Below are 23,783 nucleotides of genomic sequence, written 5' to 3' on the forward strand. Positions count from 1 at the left end.
CCACCTCGCTTCAAGGAAGCGGTGGGCGGTGGAGTCTGGGTAGCGGTGAAGATTTAAATAAAAAAACAACCCACACACAAAACCCTCTTAAATGCAAAAAAAAAAAAAAAAGCAAGCTCAAATCTTCTCAAAAACACGCTGGCTCCTCGGCATTGGCGCTGTGCTGTGGTTTTTTTTGCTGTCGCTGGGGGGATTTGCCACCCTGGGCGTGATCTTGAAGGAGGGCGAAAATTCTTCGTGTGGGGCAAAAAGGGGGAAACGCGAGCAGTGCCGCGTGCGAGAAGGGATGCGAGAAGGGATGCCTGCGTTTGGGAAGCAGAACGAGCGCCCTCGGGCTCGTCGTTTGTTGCGGACGGCGCATGGGTGTGAGACCGGGACGCGCGCGTCCCCGTCGCAGGCCTGTGCACCCAGCCATCGCACGCTTGCACGTGCTCGTTGCACGACCCCTGCGCACCCATCGGGCCCCCACCTGCCCTTTGCACAGGCAGCACGTGCACACGTGTGCCCCTTCTACCCCGCTGTTACAGCCCTTCCCGCCCCGCCCCCCCCCCCCCCCCCATCGAGGACGCTCGGCGCTGCACAAACCCTGAAGGGGCGGGGGCGGGAGCGAGGCGCGGCGCATGCGCGCCGCGCCCCCCACCACGGTGGCAGGGCCGTCGAGCACGCCGCAGCGCCCGCCCCCTAGCGACGGCGCGGTGAGCCAATGGCGGGAGGTGCCAGGCGGTGATTGGCAGATGCGGGGGGGAGGGGGGGCGTGCGGCTCCGCCCCTCCCGGCGCGGTCTCTTCACGGCGGCGGCGGCGGCTCCATTTTCTCCCACTCCCGCGGCCCCGCAGCGCCCGCCTCGCCTCAGCCTCGGCCGGCGGAGAGAGACCCGACAGACGCCCCTCCATACCCCGTTCTTCCCTTCCCTGTGCCGCCATGAATGAGGAGTACGACGTGATCGTGCTGGGCACCGGCCTCACGGTGAGGAGGAGCCGCCGCCCGCCCGGGCCTCGGGCCTGCCGCGGGCGGCCGCCGCCCTGCCGGGCCCCGCCGCCGCCCCCTCCTCCCCCTCCACCCCCCCCCCCGGGTCCTGCCTGCCTCTAGCCCCCTCCCAATCGCCCACACGGGTGCTGATCCCCGCTCCCCCCGGGTACTGGTGTCCTTTTGCCCATCTCTCACCCGATTACCACCCCCCACAGCCCCGGGGATCTGCGCCCCCCTCAGCCCCGGGTCCCTCCCCTGGATGCCCGGGTCTGTTCCCTAATTTCCCCCCTGATTATCACCCCCCCGCTCGGACCTTGTGGTCCTTTTCTTCATCTGCCACCTCACCATCGTAGCCTCCCCACCCCCCCAACCTGGGCTGGGGTGCCTGGGTTCCTGCTTCCCCCCCGTAATATTACCCTGGGTGCCTGGGCTTTGGTGTGTCCCCCGACACCTCCCCGGGACACCTGGGTCCTTTCCCCATCCCTAACTAGACACCTTCTCCCCCCGCCCGGGCTGGTCTCTGTTTTTTTTCTATGATTATACTAGACCCCTGTGTTGGGATGTGTCCCCCCGCCCCGGGCTCCCCGCTGCGGGGCCGGGCCCAGGCTGCCCGTGGGAGGCCCCAGGAAAATGCAGTTGTTTAGCGGAGAGAGGGCGGGGGACGACAGACAATAAAACGCTAACGACGGGATTTATTGCCTGATTTTTATTTTTATTATTATTATTTTTCTTTTCATCCACCCCCGCTCCAACCCGAGGTTGGCTGCAGGTCCATCGAGCCGTGCTTTCCCCGGAGCTGAGCCCGGCTTAGGGTGGAGGCAGACCTGGTTATTCCCCCCCCCTTCTCCCCGCTCCGCCTTTGCAGCCTTCGACTCTCCATCTAGCCCTGACTGCAGCAGGAGGGGGATGGGGAGGCGGGCGAGCCCTGCACGCCTGTCAAATTTGTCTGATTTTCCCCCCCCATCCCCCGCAAAAAAAAAAAAAAAAAAAAAAATCCTCTCTTGCGTTGTTGCTTCATCTCGGTTATACCTGCGGAAAGGTGACAGCTCATGGCACTTGGGGGTGCGGCAGAGAGAGGAGAATGAGCCGTGGTGGGGCTTTGTCCTATTGTGGAAGATGCAGCCCTGCGCTGCAGGCTGCTGGGGGGGGGGGCAATATAAAATGGCAGTGCCGCTGCCTGTGAGGTTTGCTGGTGGGGATTTCTTCTGGTTCCTGCCTTTCCTCGAACCGGGGAGATACCGCTGCGGGTTTAGTAGGGGCTGAAGGGGTGGATTGCAGGTTAGAAATAAGAGGCATTGTTTGAAGAAGAGGGGGAGGAAAATCCAATATGGTGGAGAGGAGGTTTTCCTCACTGTTAAATAACCTTTCCTGCTTTTGTTTTCCCCTGTTATCGGGGAGAGGTGGCTAGACAAAGAGATGTCTTTGGGGTTGACCGTGAGGAATTTCCCCCACTTCCCCTGTTGATGGTGATTGTAAATAGAAATACATGCGCTTCCTACTGTGGCTTTGGCGCTGTGATTGACAGGGGCTGCCACAGTGTCGAAGGCATCATCTCTGCTGACACAGGTCTGGGGCACGGCTGCTTAAGGCAGATCTGGTTTATCTCCCCCCCCCCCCCCCCCCTTTTGAGTATGGGAATAATGGTAACAAACCCAGGATGTGGCACAAAGAAAAAGTGCAACGTGTGGGAGCGTCTTCCCGGCTGCTGCTGTAGGGTAAACCCAGATTTCCTGGTTGCTTTCATTCCTTTCTCTAAAGGCTCTTCCTTTGAGGTAGCAGAATGACTTAGGAGGCAAAAGCTTCTTTCCTTTGATAGGGAAAGCTGCAGTCTGTCCTAAAACCTGTCTCTGGCTCACCAAGGCAGGGAAACGGGGACTTTTGGGGAGGTGAAATATAATGAACTGCTAGTGGAGGGGCCTCCAATAGATCTGAGCGCCATTAAAATGTTAATTTATGCTTTAGAGTGAGCTGTGCTATCAAGTTGGTAAGCACCGTGCTTAATCTCAAACTGACAAATGCCAATGTAAATTTGACAAAAGGCCTCTTGTGAAATCACTTTTAAGACAAGCTAATGCTAATGATCAGCAGTTGAGTTAAAAGGAATAAATTACAGCCATATTTTAAGGTGTGCTGACCAAACTCCAGAGCCTGGGAGTGTGCAGGAGCACTTACTTTGCTTGTGATGCGCAGGCTTTACCTCTGAAATACCAATTAGAGCAGGATGGACTTCATCCCGACTTAAAGCAGCTCATGGGGAAACGCAAGTGAATGGAAACCAGAGGTCCTGCTGCAGCCAGGATGTTCCTGATGCAAAAATGCATGGTGTTGGTTCAACCATTTTGGCTGGTGAAGGAGCAGAGCCTGGTTCAGGCTGGGCTACAGGACTCTTTTCTACAGTCGGATGAGGCATCAAACTGGAAGCTTGAAGGTTGCTCCTCCAACTTTGGTCTGGCACTGGTGTTTAGCAGAGTCAGGCTTCCTGAAGAAAAGGAACTGGAAAATGCGCTGCGTAAACATGTTCCGTTGTTTCCTTCCTTTTCCGAAGAGCCTTGAACTGTCATGAAACTTCAGGTGATGTTTTCAACTAGCCTTTCCTTAAAGCTGGCCCTTGCAGAAATGGACTGTAGTGTTTGGAGTCCCAACAGGCTACTGTTGTAGCCAAGTGAGATTCCTCTGCTGAAAAGCCTGACTTGCACCTTGGGTACCTGTCTTGGTGCTGCCTGAGGAAAACAAGATTAACTGGGGGTCCTGTTTGCTAGATAGTCGAGCACTGTGCCCCTCTGCCAGGCTACCTGTTGGGGTGTGCCCATCTTGTGCCTGTGTCCCATGAGAGTACTGGTTGGCTTGTCCCAATGTCCATTGCTAGGACTCGTATGAAGCCTGTAAAATAGCTGTAATCCAGACCATCTGGGAGAGACAGTGAGTGGCTGCTGATCTGGAGGGTTTTTTCTTTCTCTTTCCACAGTGAAAGTTCAGTTGTTGTTTTAAAGAGGAAAAAATAAGTCGTTGGAGCCTTTGTAAAAGAGCCAGAAATACATCTGCTGCAGTGGTCATTCTGGTTGGGTCTTCAGGGCCACCGCTACATAAGGAGGAGTGTGTGCATGAATCCCACTTTTGATGGATCTGAAAGTGCAACATGAGTATTTTGGGTGCTAATCTCTTCTTCATCCAGTAAGGAAGAGCTCAGGCAGTTTTTGGACTGGGATTACTGGCACTAAAATATTTTAACTTTTTCCCTTATGTATGCGAATGGGAGACCCCATTGCAGTGCCAAGCTTTTAAAGACATGTCTTGGCAGTACGGGGTAAAATAATCTCAGAGCATCTTTAATCCTGAATAACTGCTGATACTACAGCCTTAAACTTACATGAGGTGTAAGACCAGAGCACTGTGTTCCTCCTGATCCCTCCGTGTGTTAGGCGGTGGTGAAGTGTCAGGCTGTGTGCGCTGACTACAGGGCAGGTATTTGCAGAGCGCTGGTGGTGGTGGGTCTGACTGCCTTGGCACGAGAGCTGGCAGGTCTTCTATCTGCTGCATCCTGGAGGTGCTGGTGGGAATGGCTTCTCAAAGTTGCTCAAGTCTTAATAGCTTTGAGATCCTTGGCTTAGGCTTGCTGTGTACGTCGCGCATTGCCGATTAGGCAGCATCTTTCTCCAGACCTACTGCACAAACTTGTTTTTAATCTGGTGCGGTAATCGTCAGGCTGGAGAACACCTAGTGTTTTTATTTTTCAGACTTGTCTTTTCAGTTCACCTTAATTTACACCTCTGCGGTCTGAAGTAGCTTGGTACTTGTTCACTGGGATGTTGTGTCCTCTGACAGGCATTTGTTATCTGTTTTCCATGCTCCAGACAACGTGGGTTATTTGACATGAACGTTGGGGCTAAACAGGATAGTTTAATTATGCCCACTAGATGAACACTGTGTTCCTGCTGGGGTTTCACTCGTTGCAGGCACCAGTGCACTGAACTAAGCTGCTTACCTGCCAGCTGCCTCACTGCGTTAAAGCTATATAAATCCACTGCAAAGATACAGATTCACTTTCTATAGTAGCAGAGTAGTCAAAACTCTTTGGTTCCAGATATATTTAATCGCATAGGCACAGGCCTCGTTGCTTAAAGAGCCTAAATAAAGAACATCAAAGTGACTGCGAGGACCAAGTGGAGTGTCACGGTCCCTTGCATCATCCCCTGGTAGCTGAGGGGATTGCTCAAGTGCAGTGAGTAATTGCTTTTGCAGCTTGTAAGGTTGAGCAGAGCTTTGAGTGTCGCTTTCTGGAGTGTGATGTGGTAGACGTAGCCAGCGTTATGTTAGAGGTGGAATAGCCTGGGTGATGGTAACGAGCTGTGTGTAACTTCTTGCTCACTACGGCACAGCCCTGTCTTTCGAAGAAAAGAGCTCTTGCTGTGCCAGAACCCGTTCTCAAAGATGAAGGGATTTTGTTAAATGTTTTGCGTAGAATCCTCCTCTCTGCGCTGTTAGGTGGACCGGCGCTGGCTCGAGCTTCCATCGGTCTGTCTGAGCCTTTCTGAACTGCCGCCCTACTTGGAGAAAATCCATGTAAACCTACTTGCTTCCCTCGATTCCTGAAGGCATCTGCCTGCAGAAAGCCTATTTGTGACCAGTTCGTGGAAGTGAGGGAAGAGCTGGTGGTCTTAAGCAAGCATGGGAACACCAATGCCTCCAAGTTACCCCTTACTCCTGTTTTTTTCCATGGATGTGTACTGAACATGCTGTCTTTACGTTTCTGATGCACATCGCGCTCTGGTTCTGTGCTCTCCGGCCATTTGAAGCGGCTGAGCAGCGCTGCAGAGGACATCGATCGCTGCGAGACTTGCTCTGTCATTCATTCGGCAACACAATGCGAGCTCTCGGGAGCCCATCGTAACCTGAACTGGCTGAAGCGGTGGATTATAGTAGCACAGCGTGACTCTGATTTGCACGAAGATTGTGTTCGACCCCAGCTGGATACCTGGAGCTTTCCCTGCTGTGTCTTGGTGCCCTTTCAGCTGTCAGCAGCAGCTCAGTTTTACCTGTCTGCGTGGAGCTAATGTTTATAACATGGTCAGAAAGCCACAGGTTTGAACTCTTGACTCTTCCCCCTTTTTATTACAGTCTAAACTGTTTCTAGGCCTTCTGTTATCGGTACAGGCTGTTTGTTTTCCTCAGTCCCTGACCCAAACAACATAATGACGTATCAAGCGGTTCCTAGATGCAGACTAGTGCGGCCGTGGATGGGTAGAGCCAGCGGTCAGCCAGTGCAGCGTCGAAAGGAATTGCTGAGCTGGGAGGATAAATCTATTGTGCGTCTCATGTTTTATGACCATGCTGTTGCCTCATCGGCTGTGGAGGGAAGCGACGGCGAAAGGCCTATGTGGGATTTCAACGCTTCGGGGCTCTGCAGGAGCCTGGGTGATATAAGGAACCTGTGAAATGAGCCTTGGATAAAATAGTATCATCATACCTCCACCTTTATCCCCATATCGGTGTTTAATGGGTATGAAATAAGATTGAGAAGGTACTTAAGACCACTTATATCTTCTGCTGGTATCCAGATTAGCTCTAGGGGGATGCTGGCAATTTGGGCAGGCAGTCTGTTGAAAGGATACACGTTCACTGGGAAGTGATGGGTGAGCTACTCTGAGAAGATAGAGCAAGAAATGCTTTGAAGTTTTCCTTAAGTGGATGAAGGAAATCAGCTGACATCTGGACGGAAGAATGTAGCTTCTGCAGCTTTTACTATAACTTCATCCCTACAGTCAATACTTACTGTTTTGAAATCCTGGTTGGCTTCCTCATGGCTCAGCTCCAGTGTGGACGTTGGCAGTCCTGTACCACCATCTGGCAGAGCTGGTGAGCCAGGGTTTTGGAAGATGTTCCAGGGGGAATAAAACCACAGGTTAGAGCAAAGAGTCAAACCAGAGCTCTTGCGTAGAGCTCCGAAATTCGGTTTAACTGAGGAGATCATGCTGGCTAGTGGTGATGTACTTGGTGTGATAGTCCCATGTTGCCCGTGGTAAATCATTAACGTTTGAACTGACACCGTAAAAGCCGCCTGTACTTTCACTAGTGCAGTTCCTCAGCCTTGCAGGGCTCATGGTGCTCTGGAGTAGTGTCTTAACAGGGTTTGGTGCAGCCGTGTCTGCTGTAAGAGTCTCTGCTTCCTTCAGCCTGTCTGGAAAAAATGGAAGGGTTTTGTAGGACATGAGGGATCTGGAGTCTGTGGATGCTGGTATGGTGCTGGAGGGAGCAGCTGATGGATCAGAGAGAGATTTTGTGGGAAGTACTGCGGCTAATTCTGTTCATGATCCACGTGATGATCATGAAGCCTTGAAGTCGCCCACAGCTTCAGGGATTAGACTCAGACCGGCCCATTCTTGTTGTGCACTAGGCCGACAGCTCTAGCTTTGCTCTTCAGGGCCTTGTCTGAATTACGGTGGCATCCCGGTGGGTCACCGGCTGGCTAGCAGTGCCTTGCTCTTCCAGCAGAAAAGATTTGCCCGTTGCCACCTGGAAGCGCAAGAACAGCAAGTCCCCGTGCCAGCGATCCCTGCCAACCATCCCTGCATCTACAGATGTTGAGACACTTGGGAACAAAATGACCCCTCCTGCAGGCTGCCTTTGGGTTGGTGGGTTGGTCTTTGGTGAAGTTGTGGTTTTAAAAGTTTCCTTTACACTGAGGATTTACCAGGATTAGGATTTGCAAGTCACATATATATGGTGGGAGACTTTTTTGCATTATAACAGTGGTTTGGCTGAGTGCACTAACCGATAACGGTAGTGGCCAGCGTTGCCATAACATACTTTGAAGTAAGCCTCCTGCACGCTGCGGTGGCAGGGATGTGACACATGAGGAGAGTCCTGAGTGCTCCCCGGGGCGAGGTGCATGTGGAGTAAACACGAAGGATCTCATGGAGACGCAGATCTCTGCTGCGAGAGCCAAGCTGCTGGTTCTCTTGAATGAACAGCTCCTCTGCTCCTGGGCGAGCAGATGTGCAGCGGCGGCACCTCTCAGCAGCTGGATGTGGGGTTTTACAGGCTGTATGAAAGCTAATGTGAGATGTGGACGGCACCTACAAATTAGATAATGCTGGTGGTAAACAAGAACTCAGGTGCAGCTGTAATTCTGCACTTGGAGAGAGTTGGGGCAGAGCAAGAAAGATCAGTTAAACCTCTGTTGATAAGCAATCCTAAGCATGCAGGTATTCAAGTTTTTGTTAAGCTCTTTGGCTTGTGAATGCCAGAGCCAGTGACTGGGTTAGTTGCAAAGTTATGTTTTAATGGGGATTTAGCCGTGCAACTCCTTAGCTGGTTCTGCAAGCTACAGCTTGTGTCCCTCTGCGATTAGTCTCAGCCTCTTGGTGTTGCGTGCGGACGTAGCAGCTGAGCTGCTGCTCAATGTCAGTGTTTTTAATCTCAGTGGGTACATAGCAAGGATAGCAAAGTGTCTACTGAGATGATAAAGCTCCCAAATGGCTTAATATATTCTTTATGTTCCCTCTATCCTCTAAGAGTAGCTGTTGACTGTCTTGTGTGTCCCAGTGTGGCAGATATCAAAGACGGATGTTTTGAGGAGACTACCTGGAGTCCTTTAAGGCAAAGTTTTATTCTCCTAGTGTCACCCATAAACGTGGGTGCTACCTCTCTGTGAACATCCTTAATTTGATAGCTGGTGGTTTAGGAGTACAAATTTTCCTGATCTGGCCCAAATGCATGAACTTCCCAGAAATATCCTTGGGGGAGACCCGATAGGTGGTGGTTGTGTAGTTAAAACATCTTGGTTGGCTTGCCCAGAGCAGACAGCAAACCTAGTAAAGGGTTAATCTGTCTCACATAGAAGTCTTTCAGCATGGATGTCTTAATTCTGGAGTGAGGCAACTGGTGTGTTTGTTTTTCAAAGGACTGTGCATGTACCTTCAAATCTAGGGATGTGGCGTGCTTTGTAAGAAAGCATCGTTAGGAAAAATGGAAGGAGGCTCAAACACAACTAAACGTGTCCCTTGCATCTCTTCTCGTTTCCTCTCTTGGTAGGAATGCATCCTCTCCGGGATCATGTCAGTGAATGGAAAGAAAGTCCTTCACATGGATCGTAACTCTTACTACGGCGGGGAAAGCGCATCCATTACACCCCTGGAGGATGTAAGTATGGAGGCTGACACCCGCCTATTGTGTCCTCCCCAGGCACATAAAGGGGGCTTTATTTCAGGCTATCCCAGGGGTGGATTCAAAGTAATTACTCTTAAGGGTTTCCTTTGAGTAAGAATGTTTTATGGCACTTCCACACCAGATAACAGCAGAGGAGAAAGCGGTGCATATGTTTATACTTAGTAGATAGTGCTTGTTTTCTGCAGTGCCCAGTCAAGATTCAAGCACGCACCAGAGCTAGATGTTTAAACTCTTTGACTAAATTGTTACCGTCGTGCTTGCCGGCAAATGTTGGCCTAACAAAGGCCGTGTGCTCTCCGTGCCTTGACGTTAACGTGTGTTCCTTGATCTGTGAACACTTGCAGATAGATAGGTGCCATCTCATTTGCTCACAGCTTTCGTCCTGCGATTGTGTAGCCCCTAAAGCTGTTAGTGTGGCTGATTGATCAGATGTCAGGAAATCACTGCTCTCTCTGCTGCTTAATTGGGTTAAATATTTATATTGGAGAATCTGATTTCAGTAAATGGAGGAGCCTGCCTTCTCCTGAAATAGGCATTTTCATGAGATTACCTTTAGCTATGTTAAACAGTATTTTGGTTCATCAGGTCATAAATTCCCAAGCTTTAAGACTTGGAGGAAGAAAGACTAGATGAGCAGAATAATGCTGCCTGGTTATTACTGTAAGAATTTACTGGATGTGCATTGTGTATTGCATCAAAAATCAAATTCGAGCTAAAACGCTGGCCAGAAGCTTGCTGTGAGGAGCTTATGTTCAGCTGGGGAGGTGTGGGGGTGGAAAGTGTGTACATGTGTGGGAGAAATTTTACCCATAGATACTTCCTCTGTTATAATAAGTTTTGTATTGTCTCCAAAGCTCTACAAAAGGTTTAATCTACCAGGAACTCCACCAGAGTCTATGGGGCGAGGAAGAGACTGGAACGTGGACCTAATTCCAAAATTCCTTATGGCTAATGGTAAGTGGTATTGAGCTCCCAAGTCTGCCTCGTAAGCATAGCAAGGGTTAGTGTTCAGTGCTGTAATCGAATAAACAGCCCTTGAGCCATCTCTTCATCAGCTTGTGGAAGCATTAATCAAAGAGCTGCAGAAAGCTCACTCGAGCTGATCTGCATGCGTTTATGCCAGAAGCACCACAGCTTCTGCTCTGTGACTCTTTCTGGCTGTGGACCTTTCAAACTTAGAAGATGGCTCCGGCTTGGAGTGTGCAGCAATGGCCTGTCTGGAAGGTTTGAATGGCCATTTTCCAACATCCTCTCTGAAAGCGTTTGCATTTCTAGCCAGAATTAATGCCATGAATTTGGGTGTTGTTATTCTTCCATGGCTTAGGAAGAAACGGTTGGTTCCATGGTGACTGTTAATCCCCTTTGTTCCTGTTTTATGGCTTGCAAACTCTGTCATCCCTTATTGATGCTACAAACCCTCATTCTTTAATTTATGTGTTCCAGTACTGGGACAGGTCTTCTGGACCAAATCCACTATCGGTGAAGTGGTTATCAATGCAAACAAATTCAGGGGCCACTCATTTTGCCAAACAGCAACCACTAGCTACTGGAATCTTGTCCCTAAAGCATGAGGGAATGAATATATTGCGTAGTGCCAGTCTTGCTCAGGGTTAGTGCAGTGGAAGTCTTGGTTTGATTCCAGTCAAGCTTTGGTTACTCTTAGTCTCAGCTTACTCTCAGCTTGCACAGGAATGCCATTGTAGTGCCTTTCTAAGGGACGGCATCCCTCTAGGGATGTGACGGTGGATAGGGACAGGTAAGCAGGCATATGTTGACACTAGCTGCTTGCAAGCCAGGGGCTAATTTGTGGCAAGTTGGCTGGACAACTAACATGCTGGCTGTGCTAGATGTGGATAGTGAGGCTGAGGAGCTCCTATGGTTCAGAGACATAACCTTGTTTGTCATGTTGAGTGTGAATGAACTACAAGGAGCAAAGAGCTGTGTTTTCTGCAGCAGATTAACATGCTGCAGGATGGCTTTTACTCAGAGGACTGATGGAAACCACAGGAGTGACAAAGAAGCTATTAATTGCCTGTAAGAAAGCCTTAAAACTGCCTCATAATTGCACTAGAGAGTATCTGCCACATCCCGTCTGTTACACAAAGGTGTAAGAGCTGTGTGGGTTGAAGGTGGTGCTGCTGTTGAAGGGTTTGCTGTGTTGGAAGAACTGTCTGCCTTGTGAGAAACACTGTTCTCCGCTTGCCTTCTGGCTACAGACCAGCTTGTTGACTTGTGCCAAACCTCTTTTCCAGGTCAGTTGGTAAAGATGCTGCTCTACACAGAAGTCACTCGCTACTTAGACTTCAAGGTGATCGAGGGAAGCTTCGTTTACAAGGGTGGAAAGATCTACAAAGTTCCTTCCACTGAGGCAGAAGCTTTGGCATCCAGTGAGTAGTTGCACCTTGCTTCGTTTCCTCCTCAGGCTACACTCTCTAACCAAAGGCAAGACAAGTCTCTGCCACTCACATCTCAGGATGTTCTGTGCTTGTGTAGAAAAGGAAATTTTGACGTTCCTTACGTGGTTCTGTGTGGAGACTCCGTCTCAGTAACAAGCTCTGCTTGGCATAGGATTCTTCTGCATCTCGTTTAACTTCAAACACCTCAAGGAGTCTTGGGCCTCCTGACCCTTGAATTACTGTTTTCTTTGAGCTTTCAGATGGAGCCAGTCACGCTGCCTGTTCTGTGGCTCATCTGGTGAAAATTTGGCAGTATTTTACTTCCTCAAGGTGTTACATTTGGGCCTTATGCTCCCAGCTCTGCCATAAATATTTAATGTTAGGTCCTTGTTGGATGGAATTGTGTGTGTGAAAAATGTCGCATTTATCAGCAGGCAAATTGGAATGACTAATTCCAACATGTGCACCTATCTCAAATCTTAATTGTTGTCTACTTAAATTTCACTCTTCAGATAAAATTACTGATCATTCAGAATAGGAGCTGGCAGGGGGCTGTCCATTAGCTTCAGATGCGGGATGTATCTAGTACCATCTCTGAAAAGGCTTGTGATAAAGCAACTCCTGCAAGTAAGGCTCCCAGTATGTGGCTTGTCTGTACGTTGGAGCCTTCTCCATGGCAGATATTCCTGTTTGTTGTGAAGTAATCGGTTGTTCCTTCAATTTGGCCTCGTTACTGCCTCATAAGCGGTCTCTTAAGAGACTCATACTGGCAGAAGTAGGAGGTGCCTTTGGTGCTGTCTCTGTCTTCGTGCTTCAGCAAGTCCAGTCTTGCTCCTCCAATTTGTAGAAAATTAAATTGCATAAATGGTGCCTTGTCCAATCTCGTGTTTGAAGTTCTGACCTTTGCAGCACTTGCTAGTTCCTTGGCGAGGCTGCAGGAGAGCCCAGCACTGCTTGCTCTGATGGTAAGTCTGGTAGATGCGAAACACAAGTCTCTGCTTAGGAAAGCTTAGGTCGGGCTTTACACCAGGCCGAGTGGAAACTGCTCTCCAAGCTTTCCTGCAGCTGGGTGTAGTGTGTAGAAGCTCGACCTCCAGCCACACTTTGAAAGAAGTTGGCCGTACCACCTCTTGAGGTCCTGTACACCAGGACCCCTGTCAGTGTGGATCGGCTTGGCAGATGTTTGTGTGTCTCCTGTTTGAACAGAGAGCCTTGGTCGCCCCCAAGGCCAGACTCCACATTACTGAGCGATGTCTGAAACACTCAGCAGTTCTTACCCGCTTCTGATACTCTGTGGCAATGGGAAAAGCCATTCAGTAGCTGCGTAAGTTCTAACAAAACACCTTGTTTTTAGGCTTAATGGGCTTGTTTGAGAAACGCCGGTTCAGGAAATTCCTAGTGTATGTTGCCAACTTTGATGAGAACGACCCCCGAACTTTTGAAGGTGTTGATCCCAAGAAGACCACCATGCGCGACGTGTATAAGAAGTTTGACCTGGGACAAGATGTTATAGATTTCACGGGCCATGCACTTGCGCTCTACAGGACTGACGAGTAAGTGTGGGTTTCGTTGCTTCCCCAAATCAGCTGGGGTGCTGAGTGCTTACAGCGTGGGCTTTGTGAGCTGAGGGTAGGATGTCTCTCAAGGTGTGTCTGCCCCCAAGTGCTGCATGAATCTTAAAATACTGGGTCCTCTGCTGATGGGATATTTAAACTTTGTGGGTTCCTGGGGTTAATGAAGCATCTCCTTCCTGAATAAAAGTGCTTCTAAAAGGGAACTTCCAGGGAAATACTTGCCAGGAGCAGCTGGAGGGTGGGAAAGGAAATGTGATAGGAAGTAAATATTTTGCTCTCTGAGTGTCTTCTGGTGTAAGTCTTGGTTTGTGAAACGTTGCAAATGGTGTAACTGCCCTTCCAGCTATCTAGATCAACCGTGCCAAGAAACAATCAACAGGATTAAGCTCTACAGTGAGTCGCTGGCTAGATACGGTAAAAGCCCGTACCTTTATCCTCTCTATGGCCTTGGAGAGCTGCCCCAGGGATTTGCAAGGTGAGAACTTGGTTTTGGACTCCAGTGTTTTCTCAGCCCTGCTGCAGTACATGGTGGGGGATCAGATGTGTGGAGTCAGTGCTTAGGCTTCCAGAAAGTGATGCCACATAAAAAGTACTGTGGTGGTTAATGGTTCTCTTGATGTCTTAATCAAGAAGCGATTCCTTCATGGGAGATTGCTTCTTTCTGGGCTTGTTTACCTTGATTCCTGTTAGCGGTGGTAGTTTTGCATTTGCTCAAAGGTACTGCTTGCTGCATCTTGTCTATCCAAGAAGTCAGATTTGCCTATGTGGCGTAGCCTGCAGCTCTTACTGTAGGACTGTCTGGGTTGCACCAAGCAGATTCTTTCTAGGTGGATGTAATTCCACCTATAATTTGCTCCAAATACCAGCTGATGCCTTGCAGAAAGAATGGCAGGCAGCATCTGCTGTGTAGATGTTTAAGCAGTGTATTTTCAAGAGGTTAAAGTCTTAATGTGGGGCTTGTCTACATGGAACAGAAACAAGGGGCTGGAAGGGCTGTTAAAAACCAAACGCACACCTGTGGAACGTGCTGAAGTGGCTTTACTCTTGCAGGCTAAGTGCTATATATGGAGGCACCTACATGCTGAACAAGCCCATTGAAGAGATTGTGATAGAAAACGGCAAAGTGGTTGGTGTGAAGTCTGAAGGGGAGGTACGGTACCTTCCGATTCTTTCCTTATTCCCCACCCCACATCTTGACTCTTAAAATTGCAGCTGTTGGTCATTGATCCGAACAAATGCAGTAGAAAACCTCTCGTCAAAGCCCTAGGACCAAAACTGCTTGGCCGGTGCTGTTTCCCTGTGCCAACTCGCTTAAGACATGTTGATGTTTTCATGGTGAGGAGTACAGTTCAGTAGTCGTACTCCAGGAGTTGGAATGAGGTTTCCATGGGGTGGCAAGGTTGTCTTCTGAATAAATCAGGCTAGCTAAGTGGAAAGGAGCTGCTCGCTTGTGTCTAACCTGGGGATGGAACCAGCTTTGCCCTTGACATTAAGTATTCACCACTCAGCTGGCACACAGCCTTTCTGCAGCTTCTTCTCAACCTGGCAATATAAAGCTAGCCCAGAGTGCTGCGAGCTACTTGGAAGCTATAAATGTGCTCCCAGCTAGAGCGGGAGCTTCGCAGGACAGCTTAGAGCTTTTTGGTAGGGTAACGTGTCCCTTCTGGGCAGGGGATGACGTGTCCTGGCTAGCAGCGGAGGTGATAATCCATGCTATAGACTGATGTGCCCAAGTGCAGGCTGCCTGGAGGTTTCAAACTGGTCAAATATTAAACTAGTACTGTAAAAATGAGTTCTAGTGTGAACTGGTCAAGTTATGGTCCTAGACTGGAAGATCTGGACTCTCTAGTGGTTAGAGCTTAACGGTGCGCTGAGTGACAAGGGGAAGGTGTAATCCATCACGCAGCGCTCTGTAGTCTTTAAGAGTAACGCACTGAGATTTGGATTGTCCAAGCTGAAGCGTGTTGCTGGCAGTGAAGTAAGAACCCGGTGCAGGAACAGCCACCTCAAACCGCACTCGGTTTTCCTCAAAATCGGCCGGTTCCTCACCTCTGGCTGTGTACGCACCTCCGCGCGGTGGTCACCCGAGGTCCGTCTTGTCTCTGCAGGTTGCTCGCTGCAAACAGCTCATCTGTGACCCCAGCTACGTCTCGGACCGCGTAACGAAGGTCGGCCAAGTGATTCGGGTAATCTGCATCTTGAGCCACCCCATCAAGAATACAAACGATGCCAACTCGTGCCAGATCATCATTCCACAGAATCAGGTCAACCGAAAATCAGGTGTGTGGAGAGCGGGGGCTGCCGAGGCACGCGCAGGTCCCATCACACTTCGGTTGAGGCTGGCCATTGAACGGCCTTGCATCAAATGTGTGCTCCAGTAGTCCAGTGAGAGGCGAATCGAACAGGAAAACACACTTAACTGCTGCTCATGTGGCGGAATTCGTGCCCTGTCCAGAAATCCCTTAGGCCCCAGTGAGGCCGTGCTTTAGTTTAGAGCAGTGCTGGGGCAGGTGGGAGAAGCCAGCTGCCTGTGGGCAGGGGGCAAGGGCTGTGTGCAGGAAGGGGAATGCTTCCTCGCCCTTGAACAGGGGGGTAGGCTGGCTGCTGGGGACCCTGCTGGCTTTCGGGAGCTGTCGTAGCACAGGAAAGTGAATTTTGGAGAGCTCACAGGGCTGCTTGTGTCCAGGCTGCTCAGCCAAGAAGAGACCGAGGGCACGTAGGACTGCAGGGCAAGGACAGAACTCATTCAAGCGTGGCCTTAACCAGGACAAGGAGGCACAAAGTGTCAGGGGAGCAGGAAGAGTCGCACGAGTGTGCAAGCTAGAGGAGGCTTTTGGGATGAGGCAGGACCGAGCCGGGCTGTTGGCTTGCCTGACGCGTACTGACCTGCCGCCGTGATGCGTTTCCCCAGATATCTACGTCTGCATGATCTCCTCTGCACACAACGTGGCAGCGCAGGGGAAGTACATCGCCATTGCCAGCACTACTGTGGAAACCGCTGACCCAGAGAAGGAAATCAAGCCAGCCTTGGACCTCTTGGAGCCCATTGAGCAGAAGTAAGCCCTCGACGAGTCCCCTCTTCCCCTTCTCACTGCTCTGCTGAGAGCGCCCGGGTCTGAGGCATGAAGGCAGAGAGGATCTGAGGGCCGTTTGGCTGCAAAGAGGTGTTGAAACTCTGAATTTCCTTTGTACCTTCAGTGCTTATGTGCTGGGCAGGGAAATGCCCTTTAATTCAGCTGTTCTTGCACCCATACCGATGCTCAGCGAAGCTTCAGGCTAGTTTTAAAGCACTTCATTTTTTTTTTTTTTTTCAATTTCTTTTTCCTCCTTCCAGGTTCGTTAGCATCAGCGACCTGTTTGCACCAACCGACTTGGGGACCGAAAGCCAGGTCAGTGAGCACCGAACTCGTGTTTGAGGGGGTGAGGAGAGAGGCTCAATGCTGAACTGCTGCTTCTCTTTCCAGATCTTCATTTCTCGCACCTATGACGCCACCACTCACTTTGAGACGACGTGCGATGACATCAAAGATATTTATAAGAGGATGATGGGATCAGAGTTTGACTTCGAAGAGATGAAACGCAAGAAAAATGATATCTATGGGGAGGAGGAGCAGCAGTAATGAGAATCTCTAATTAGGAGAAATTTAAATCGGCTAATATGAATATATAAGGAACTTAATGAACACTGTATGAAATTCAATATTGTAAGGCCTGCTTTTGTAATCCCATCTCTGAGAGATTGAAGAGTACTGCACTGGTAATGTTCCCCTTTTGGATATCATGTGTTAATTATTTCATTCTAGTAGGGCTGCTGTCCAGAATCTGGCAAATTACTGACTGATTTAATGACTAACCTTGTAAGCGAAAGGCAGACTGAACCTTTCTTTTTTTTTTTTTTTTGCAGACGTAGATGTTGGTGCCGATTTGAAATAACTCATTGACAGCTGTGTCTTACCTTGTATTTTTAATCATTTGTAAACATCCTTCACAATTATGTGCTTCTGGTGAGGTAGTAGAGGTGACAGTTGTCACTCAAAGCTGATATCAAGGAAAATAGAAACTGAGCACTCCATTATTGTGGACAGCATCCCTAAAGTCTCTTCCCATCAATCTAACTCTGTGGCAAGTTGTATTATGGACAAAGCCCACATCTATTGTAGCAGCAAATGTTGGCTTAGTTCTGGGCACAGAACTTAACCTCCACTTAAGCTTCTAAAACTGTTTACATCGGTTGGGACACAGCTGTGCCTAAGGCTCCTTTGTGTTTTAATCTTAATAAAATTGAGAGAACAAATTACAGAGCAGGCAAGATGTGGAAGTATTTTCTGTACCCTGGTGGCTTCTCGGATGGACCAAACGGCACTGCGGTATCGATATGACAGAGCCTGTGCTTCTCGTGTCTCCTGAAGGCTCCAAATGATTTCTGTACTGCGAAGTAAAGCCAAATTCTGGAAACCAGTCCTGTGCTCTGGTCTGATTCACTTCAGTTGTATGAGCAGCATCTCCTTTCCGAGATCCCTTGGATCTCTGCCTGCCAGGGTTGAAATGTGAGTGGTGCAGAGCATTTCCTGCTAGAAAACAGGCTCAGGCTTCCCAGCTCCTGCTGCTCTCGGGGCTGCTTTCGGCAGGGGAGAAGATGCCGCAGCACAAGGCCTCTCGCTGTGTCGTGAGCTGCGGGTAGGTGCAAGCCTGCTCGCTCCCTGCAGCCACCCCCTGGTGCCTCCATCCAGAAATGGTGCTTGCTGGAAGCAACAGTAAATAATTCTTGCTCTTATTCTCTACAGAGCATTGATCTCTTATCGCTCTGAATAAGAGACGCTCCTCTGCAGAGTGAGCCATATTGATCCCCTGGCTGGGCGGCAGGCGTGTGGCGAGGAGCAGGGCTTGTGTTTAGGCACAGTGATGCCAAGTGCCAGGAAGAATGAGGAAAATGCCTTGGAACAGCATTCTCCTGCTCTCAGTTGCTGTGCTTGGCCAGGGACAATGGTTCATCCTTCCCTTCGGCCGTAGCTGTGCTGCTGTCATGCTGCTGCTGAAGAGGAACCAGGTCTTTCACAAAGTGGTGCTGTGTGAAACCTGGCTGCGGCTGCCCCTCTCCTTCCTTCCTCCCTCCCTGGTGTTAGGGGCTTTCGGCACTTCCTCTCCCTGGGCACCAGTTCCAGGAACCCCCTTTCCATTTTAAGCTGCCGGTGCCTGTATTGCCGGAGCGAGGTGCGTAGTTGTGGCTGGGGAAGTTTTCCCTTGCCTTGTGCTTCCTTCTCTCCAGCTGCTGCAGTGCTCAATGGCAACAATTTGCCTTTTCAAAGGCCAGACAGACCTAATGCACATGGAAAACAAGCCCCTTCCCCTAAAGTACTTCCATTACCCCTCTCTGCTGTAGCCTGGTGCTTCCTCTGGCTCAGGGTACACCTCTCCTGCTGGGCAGGAGGAGGGTGTTGATCCTGCAGCCCAGAGCCTCTGTGAGCCCACCACTCAGAACCAAGCAGTCTTGCTCGCTCTTTCCTTCCCAGAGAGGCTTCCAAGCTGGGGGTAACGCAGAACAAAGCTGATTTCTGAGCTGGGAGGGCTGCTCTCCTCTGCCCCTGCTGCCCGGAGAGGCTGGGTGCTGAGCGGGAACCCCCTCTCCAGACAGCAGTGGTGTGTGAAACTTAGTTTTTAGGGTTTTATTAATGAAACTCTATACAAATTCAAACTGTGCATAATGTCTTGTATAATTTTATTAAAATTAAAAAAAAAGAGGACAACTCTGCCCTCCCCATCCATAGGTAGGGTATCTTACAAAGGTCTTCAATGTGGCATTTTGTTCCCGACACATTTTTTTTGAGCTACCATAAATAAGAGCTTTTCATTCCTGCATCTTGTCGTCTGGCTATTTACAAGACTTCCATGTGCCGGAAGGCGCTCGAGTCCCAGCAGTGAAGAGGCAACAGGGGCGACTTGAAATGTAGTGTAGAGGGGACTGCCGCTGGCTTCCCTGACGCTCGGGCAAGGGTCACCAACACCCGCTTAAAACGTGCACCCACCCCAGTGGCTACCGCATGCGTCTGGTGTACAGTATGTACAGCATCAGCCCTGTGGAAAATGCATTTATTATTGTGGACTCGTATTGCTCCTAACCTTCAAGTAAACATCTTATTTTATTTTCCTATTTCTTCCAATGTCAGCTGCACTAATCACCTGAAAACACTCCAATAATTTAAAACTGTGTAATGTTAAAATAACCTCTGTCCTATATGCAACTCGATGGCAGGGAATAAATCCCCAGGAGGATTTGCATTAGCCATCTTTAAATAATTTCTATATACAGAACTAGAGCCAACCTTCCCCTGCCACCTCTCCGTGCATGGCTCCTGTGTGCAGCACCCGAAACCCACCGGGGTGTCGGGGCCATCCCGCAGAGGACCAGGATGCCCAAAGCAGCACCACAGGGGCTGGGGAGGAGCCGTGCCGCAGCTTCGTTTCGTCACCTGCAACGCAGAGACGCGGCACAGGTTACTGCTCTGCTCCCCTCCTCGCTCCTCGCAGCGCCGATGTCTCGCAGAGCGTCCCCAAGGGAAGCGCCAGCAAGTTTCCCAGTGCCGGCAGCGTCAAGCACGGGCCCTCCCGGCTACGGCTTCAGGAGTCAGCTCTGAGCGGCGGCAGAGCTGGAGCAGATCCTGCAGCCAGCCTCTGGGGCAGGTCCCGGAGGGACCCCAGCTCCCTCCCTGCCACCCCACAGACAACCCGGGAGCTGCTCCCGGACTTTTGGGGGAGAAGGGGTTGATCCCAAGCTCCCCCCTTACCAGTAGCTTCTTTTAAACGGGGCAGCCGCTTTCTGCACCGTCCCAAGGAAGGTGTCGACGTCGGCCACGAGGATTCCTTTACTTTCAAGGACCTCCCTGCTGACGCTGGGCTTTTCTGCAAAGGGAGGAGTGGCACCGTAATTCAAACAAGCAAACAAGGTTGTTCTGAAACGTACAGATAATATCCCCAAATCCCTCTGCAGTGAGTTACTCTGTTTTGCAAATGCGAACAGATTAACGGCGCCGCGCTGCAAACAGCCTCGGCCCAGCAAGGCCAGAATTAGAGCGTGACGTACAGCCATCCGCAGGCTCGAAAAACTGCCAGAACTTAGCAGCCCTCCAAAAATCTGTTCCTGTTGCCTTTTACCACATTGACTTGCAATGAATCAACGCACACCTTCACTGTGATTCTAGCAGAAATGGGAGCAAAATGGGGTGTTTCTGTCCCTCCTCCACCACCTCCCCCCAAACTCATGGGGGTTGAGGGCACCAGCACAGGGCAGCGCCCAGAGCCCGTCCTTACCAGTGAGATACACGGCGAACCTGGCGCTGACGTGCTGAACCTGCAGGTTCAACAAGCACTTGACATACTCAGATTTGGGGGACAACCGGGAGTCGCAGGCGTGGTAGTGCAGCACCTCGATAAGATCGGCTCCTTGGCACGATTTGAGGATCAAGTGCTTCTTGTGGGTGTTGGCGTCCACCCTGCCGGGAGAGGAGCAAGACTGAAGTGGTGAGGGGCTTTACCCCTTCTCCCCTCCCAGGGAATCAGCAGGTATGATGGGACCTGCCTTTCCCCCCACACGTATTTCTTCCAGCCGCATGGGTGTTTTCACGCTTGCCACCCTGCATGAAATGGAGACGGCAGGAGCAAGCGTCACCGTAGGGATCACGCACGCAGGAGGTAAAACAAAATGACTCCTCGCTCCAGGCAGCTCCGGCAGATCAGGGCTCGTGGTCCCACCACGATGGAATCAGGAGATGCTACCTGAGTGCCAGTGTCAGAGCACAAGGCAAACACGTTGCTCCACAGCAGCGGCCGCTGATGAGGTTGAGTCCTCATCCCACTGACTACGATGAAATACCCGACAGCTTCTGCGACACCTCACTGCTCGAGGTCTGAAAAACAGGTCTTCAGAACGATTGCTTTGTGCTATCACCGCACAGGCTGAGTGTGGAGGGGACCCGAGATTCTCCCCATTTGTTGTAGCGTTTTCGCTCAGACAGAGCAGACCAGCTTCCCCTTTGTCCGCAGGTTGTTACGAGAAAGTCGTTTGCTCTGGCACTAACAAAGCCTGCCCGACAAAACAACCCCTCTCTAAGTTCAACCGTGATAAAAGCAGGACATTTCAATGGATAGCATTCGCCATCTTACTGCCCTTTTTCAGACTGCATCATTGAAATACACATTGTTGCACATAACCTAAAATAAGTAGCAAATACAAACCGGAAAAGCTCTGCTTTTCCCGGCAGGGTGTGACTTTACACACTCCCCCAAGACACCCCAGTTCCTCTCCACATTACAAAGTCTGAGCTCCTCATTGCTCGCCCAAATCACACACGTGATGGGACAGAAAAAGAAACAAGAAAAAAGGCGGCAGCGGGGCAGAGAGAGGCCTGGGAAGGTACCCCGAGCTCCCGGCATGCCCATGTGCAGGGGCTGGGGTGAGCTGCTGGGAAGGGAGCTCAGTTTGCAGAGGCAGCTTTCGCAGCCTGCAGCTCCTCAAACGAAATTTGTGCCTTTCCTCAGCCCCTTGCAGGCTGTTAACGCTCACAGAGAGCGTCTCTGCCAAAGAGAGGGGGGAACTGCCTTATGGAGATACAGCAGGGTGCACGAAGCGGCTGCCAGAGCTCTGCCTCATCGGCGATCACGTGCAAGACATGTTTCAGGCCATCTGATCCTCTCCAGGTCCCGTGTCCTGCTGCTCCATCTCATATAGGTATAAAAAAAACCTATTGCATTTTACTTGCTAGTGTGCAAATGCGGACCTCTGGTGATTCCAGACTTGAGGCACATGGTCCCTCACTAATAAGAAAAGTTTTTATTTAAACAAAAATCTTCAAATTCATCTTGTAAAAGGACAAAACTCAACCAGAGGCACCTAACTCGCCCTGTGTCCCTGCACCGAGTGTAAAAAAGAACACCACACTCCACCACAGTGGGTGCGTCCTTGCTGCGGTGGCGAGGACAGTGGGGATGAGGGAGCTGCCACCGCAGAGCCGTTACCTGATGTCTTCTCTGAGCTTCTTGCTCTCCTTATAGTGAAGGAGCCACTTCCACCTCCCGCTTCTGTTCAGCTTCTCCAGCATCTTCACCACCTCTTTCAGTTGGCCTGGGGAGACAGCAAGAGTGAGAGGGTAACCAAGGGTGGAAAGGGGTGCCTGGGGGTCTCTGGTGCAACCGCTGCTCAAAGTTGGGCCACCTGAAGTTGCTTAGGGCTTTGCCTAGGCGAGGTTTGAAAATCTCCAAGGACAGAGAACACTGTTTGCTGTGAATTTTTTCCTCTTAACATCTAACAGGATAAGAGCAACTTGTCCTTGACACCTCTCATCCCATCACTGCGCATCTCCAGAAGCGTGGCTCCGTTTTCTCTGCCAATTCCCATTAGGGAGCTGAAAACAGCAACCAGGTCTCCCCTTTGTCCTCCCTTCTCCGGGCTGAATGTCCTTGTACAACCCCTGCTCCAGCCCCTGACCATCCTGGTGGCCCCCGCTGTAATTAGATGCTTTTGGGAGCCCTGACCTGGACCCACTATCCATATGGGGTCTACAAATATCAAATAGAGGGAAAGAATTGCCCCCACTAAAGCAGGAGTAGAGGACACTGATGGCAAGTTTTGGAAGGTGTTGGCAAACCAGCGGACGAGGCCGGGAGCCGATGGTGCGTGTCTGCATCCAAGCGAGAGGCCGCAGCGAGACTCACCCAGCGTTACCATTTCCAACACCTCCTCGTCCGACACCACGAAGCCACCAGTGTGAAACAGCTCCTGGTACGTGCGACCTGGTATATCTTCGGGGCTGTCCACGCCGGCGAACACCACGTTGGGACAGTGCTTTAGCTTCAGCAAGCACGGTACCTGCTCAAGGCAGAGATGCTTTTGCACAAGCAGCTGAGTTTCAACAGCGTTTGCAGCACTCTGCAACTCACAGACACTTCTGGGAGACCCGGGGAACCCACCCCATCCTCTGTCTGCATCACCCGGACAGTCGTGTGTCCATAGCCCAACCCCAAAGCCGTGGACAGCAATATAGGGTGTTACAGGTGGGTCAGTCCGCTGCAATATTCACTAGAACCCAGGAGCCAAAGCCTGGCTGAACTGCTCCGTTACACTAGGTAACCCCAGCCTGAATCCTTCAAGCTGGGCTGCTCTGAATGACATTATTCAGTGATCAAAAATGCAGACAGAAGAAAAGCAGAACTGACAGGCTTCATGCTTTTGAGATATTGTTTTTAACAGCTCTTCATGAAGCACTCTTTCAGCAGAGGGAACAGTGCATCTGCAGAGGCTGATAATTAAATCTAGAGCTATATATAGTGTAAAATTTAAAATCTTTAAATTGGATGCCGATATTCAAAAATGGTGCTGGTAGGAAAAAAGGACAGACTCGGGCCTTACGTTGTGGATGTGTGAGGAAATGTCCTCATTCCTGATGATGACAAGCAGCCTGTCAGCGTCCGTGTGTTTCGCTTCACAGAAGCTCAGGGGTTCGATCTCCACACGGCCGTCTTTCTTCAGCAAGGTCTGAAACAGAAACGATCTAAGAAGGTTTGTACAGAGAATATCTTCACAAGAGCAGTGCCACGCTCCTGGTACACAGGTGTCTGGGGACGAGGAGAGAGGAACGAGACAGCGACCCCAACCAGGCACCCTGGTGTCGAGGGCAGCCTGCGGTGTC

The 23,783-nt window shown here is 50.5% G+C and overlaps 2 protein-coding genes across 3 annotated transcripts in view; one reads left to right on the forward strand and one right to left on the reverse strand.

Annotated features, from left to right (window-relative positions):
* Window positions 1-792: 792 nt before the first annotated feature.
* On the forward strand, window positions 793-17,471 carry GDI2 (GDP dissociation inhibitor 2). Of its 2 annotated transcripts, XM_082014047.1 has the most exons (11): window positions 793-965; window positions 9,000-9,107; window positions 9,989-10,088; window positions 11,387-11,521; window positions 12,885-13,083; window positions 13,448-13,579; window positions 14,155-14,254; window positions 15,213-15,384; window positions 16,016-16,160; window positions 16,439-16,493; window positions 16,569-17,471. In XM_082014047.1, exons 1-11 carry the CDS (start codon window positions 921-923, stop codon window positions 16,722-16,724), a joined length of 1,347 nt encoding a protein of 448 aa, XP_081870173.1. In that variant the 5' UTR covers window positions 793-920; the 3' UTR covers window positions 16,725-17,471. The 2 variants fall into 2 exon arrangements, with proteins under 2 accessions (XP_081870173.1, XP_081870174.1); XM_082014048.1 differs by lacking the exon at window positions 11,387-11,521.
* A 2,411-nt stretch (window positions 17,472-19,882) lies between these two features.
* The window catches only part of TASOR2 (transcription activation suppressor family member 2), a gene marked incomplete at both ends in the record, with an annotated part of 34,786 nt that continues 30,885 nt past the window's right edge, over window positions 19,883-23,783 (reverse strand). Inside the window, 5 exons of the mRNA XM_082013840.1 lie at window positions 19,883-20,001; window positions 20,410-20,591; window positions 22,114-22,219; window positions 22,810-22,963; window positions 23,504-23,629. Of these exons, the coding sequence (XP_081869966.1) occupies window positions 19,883-20,001; window positions 20,410-20,591; window positions 22,114-22,219; window positions 22,810-22,963; window positions 23,504-23,629 (687 nt within the window). The remainder of the gene's footprint in view (window positions 20,002-20,409; window positions 20,592-22,113; window positions 22,220-22,809; window positions 22,964-23,503; window positions 23,630-23,783) is intronic.

Source organism: Phaethon aethereus (genome assembly GCF_964289735.1).
Source record: "Phaethon aethereus genome assembly, chromosome: 1".
NCBI lineage: Eukaryota > Metazoa > Chordata > Aves > Phaethontiformes > Phaethontidae > Phaethon > Phaethon aethereus.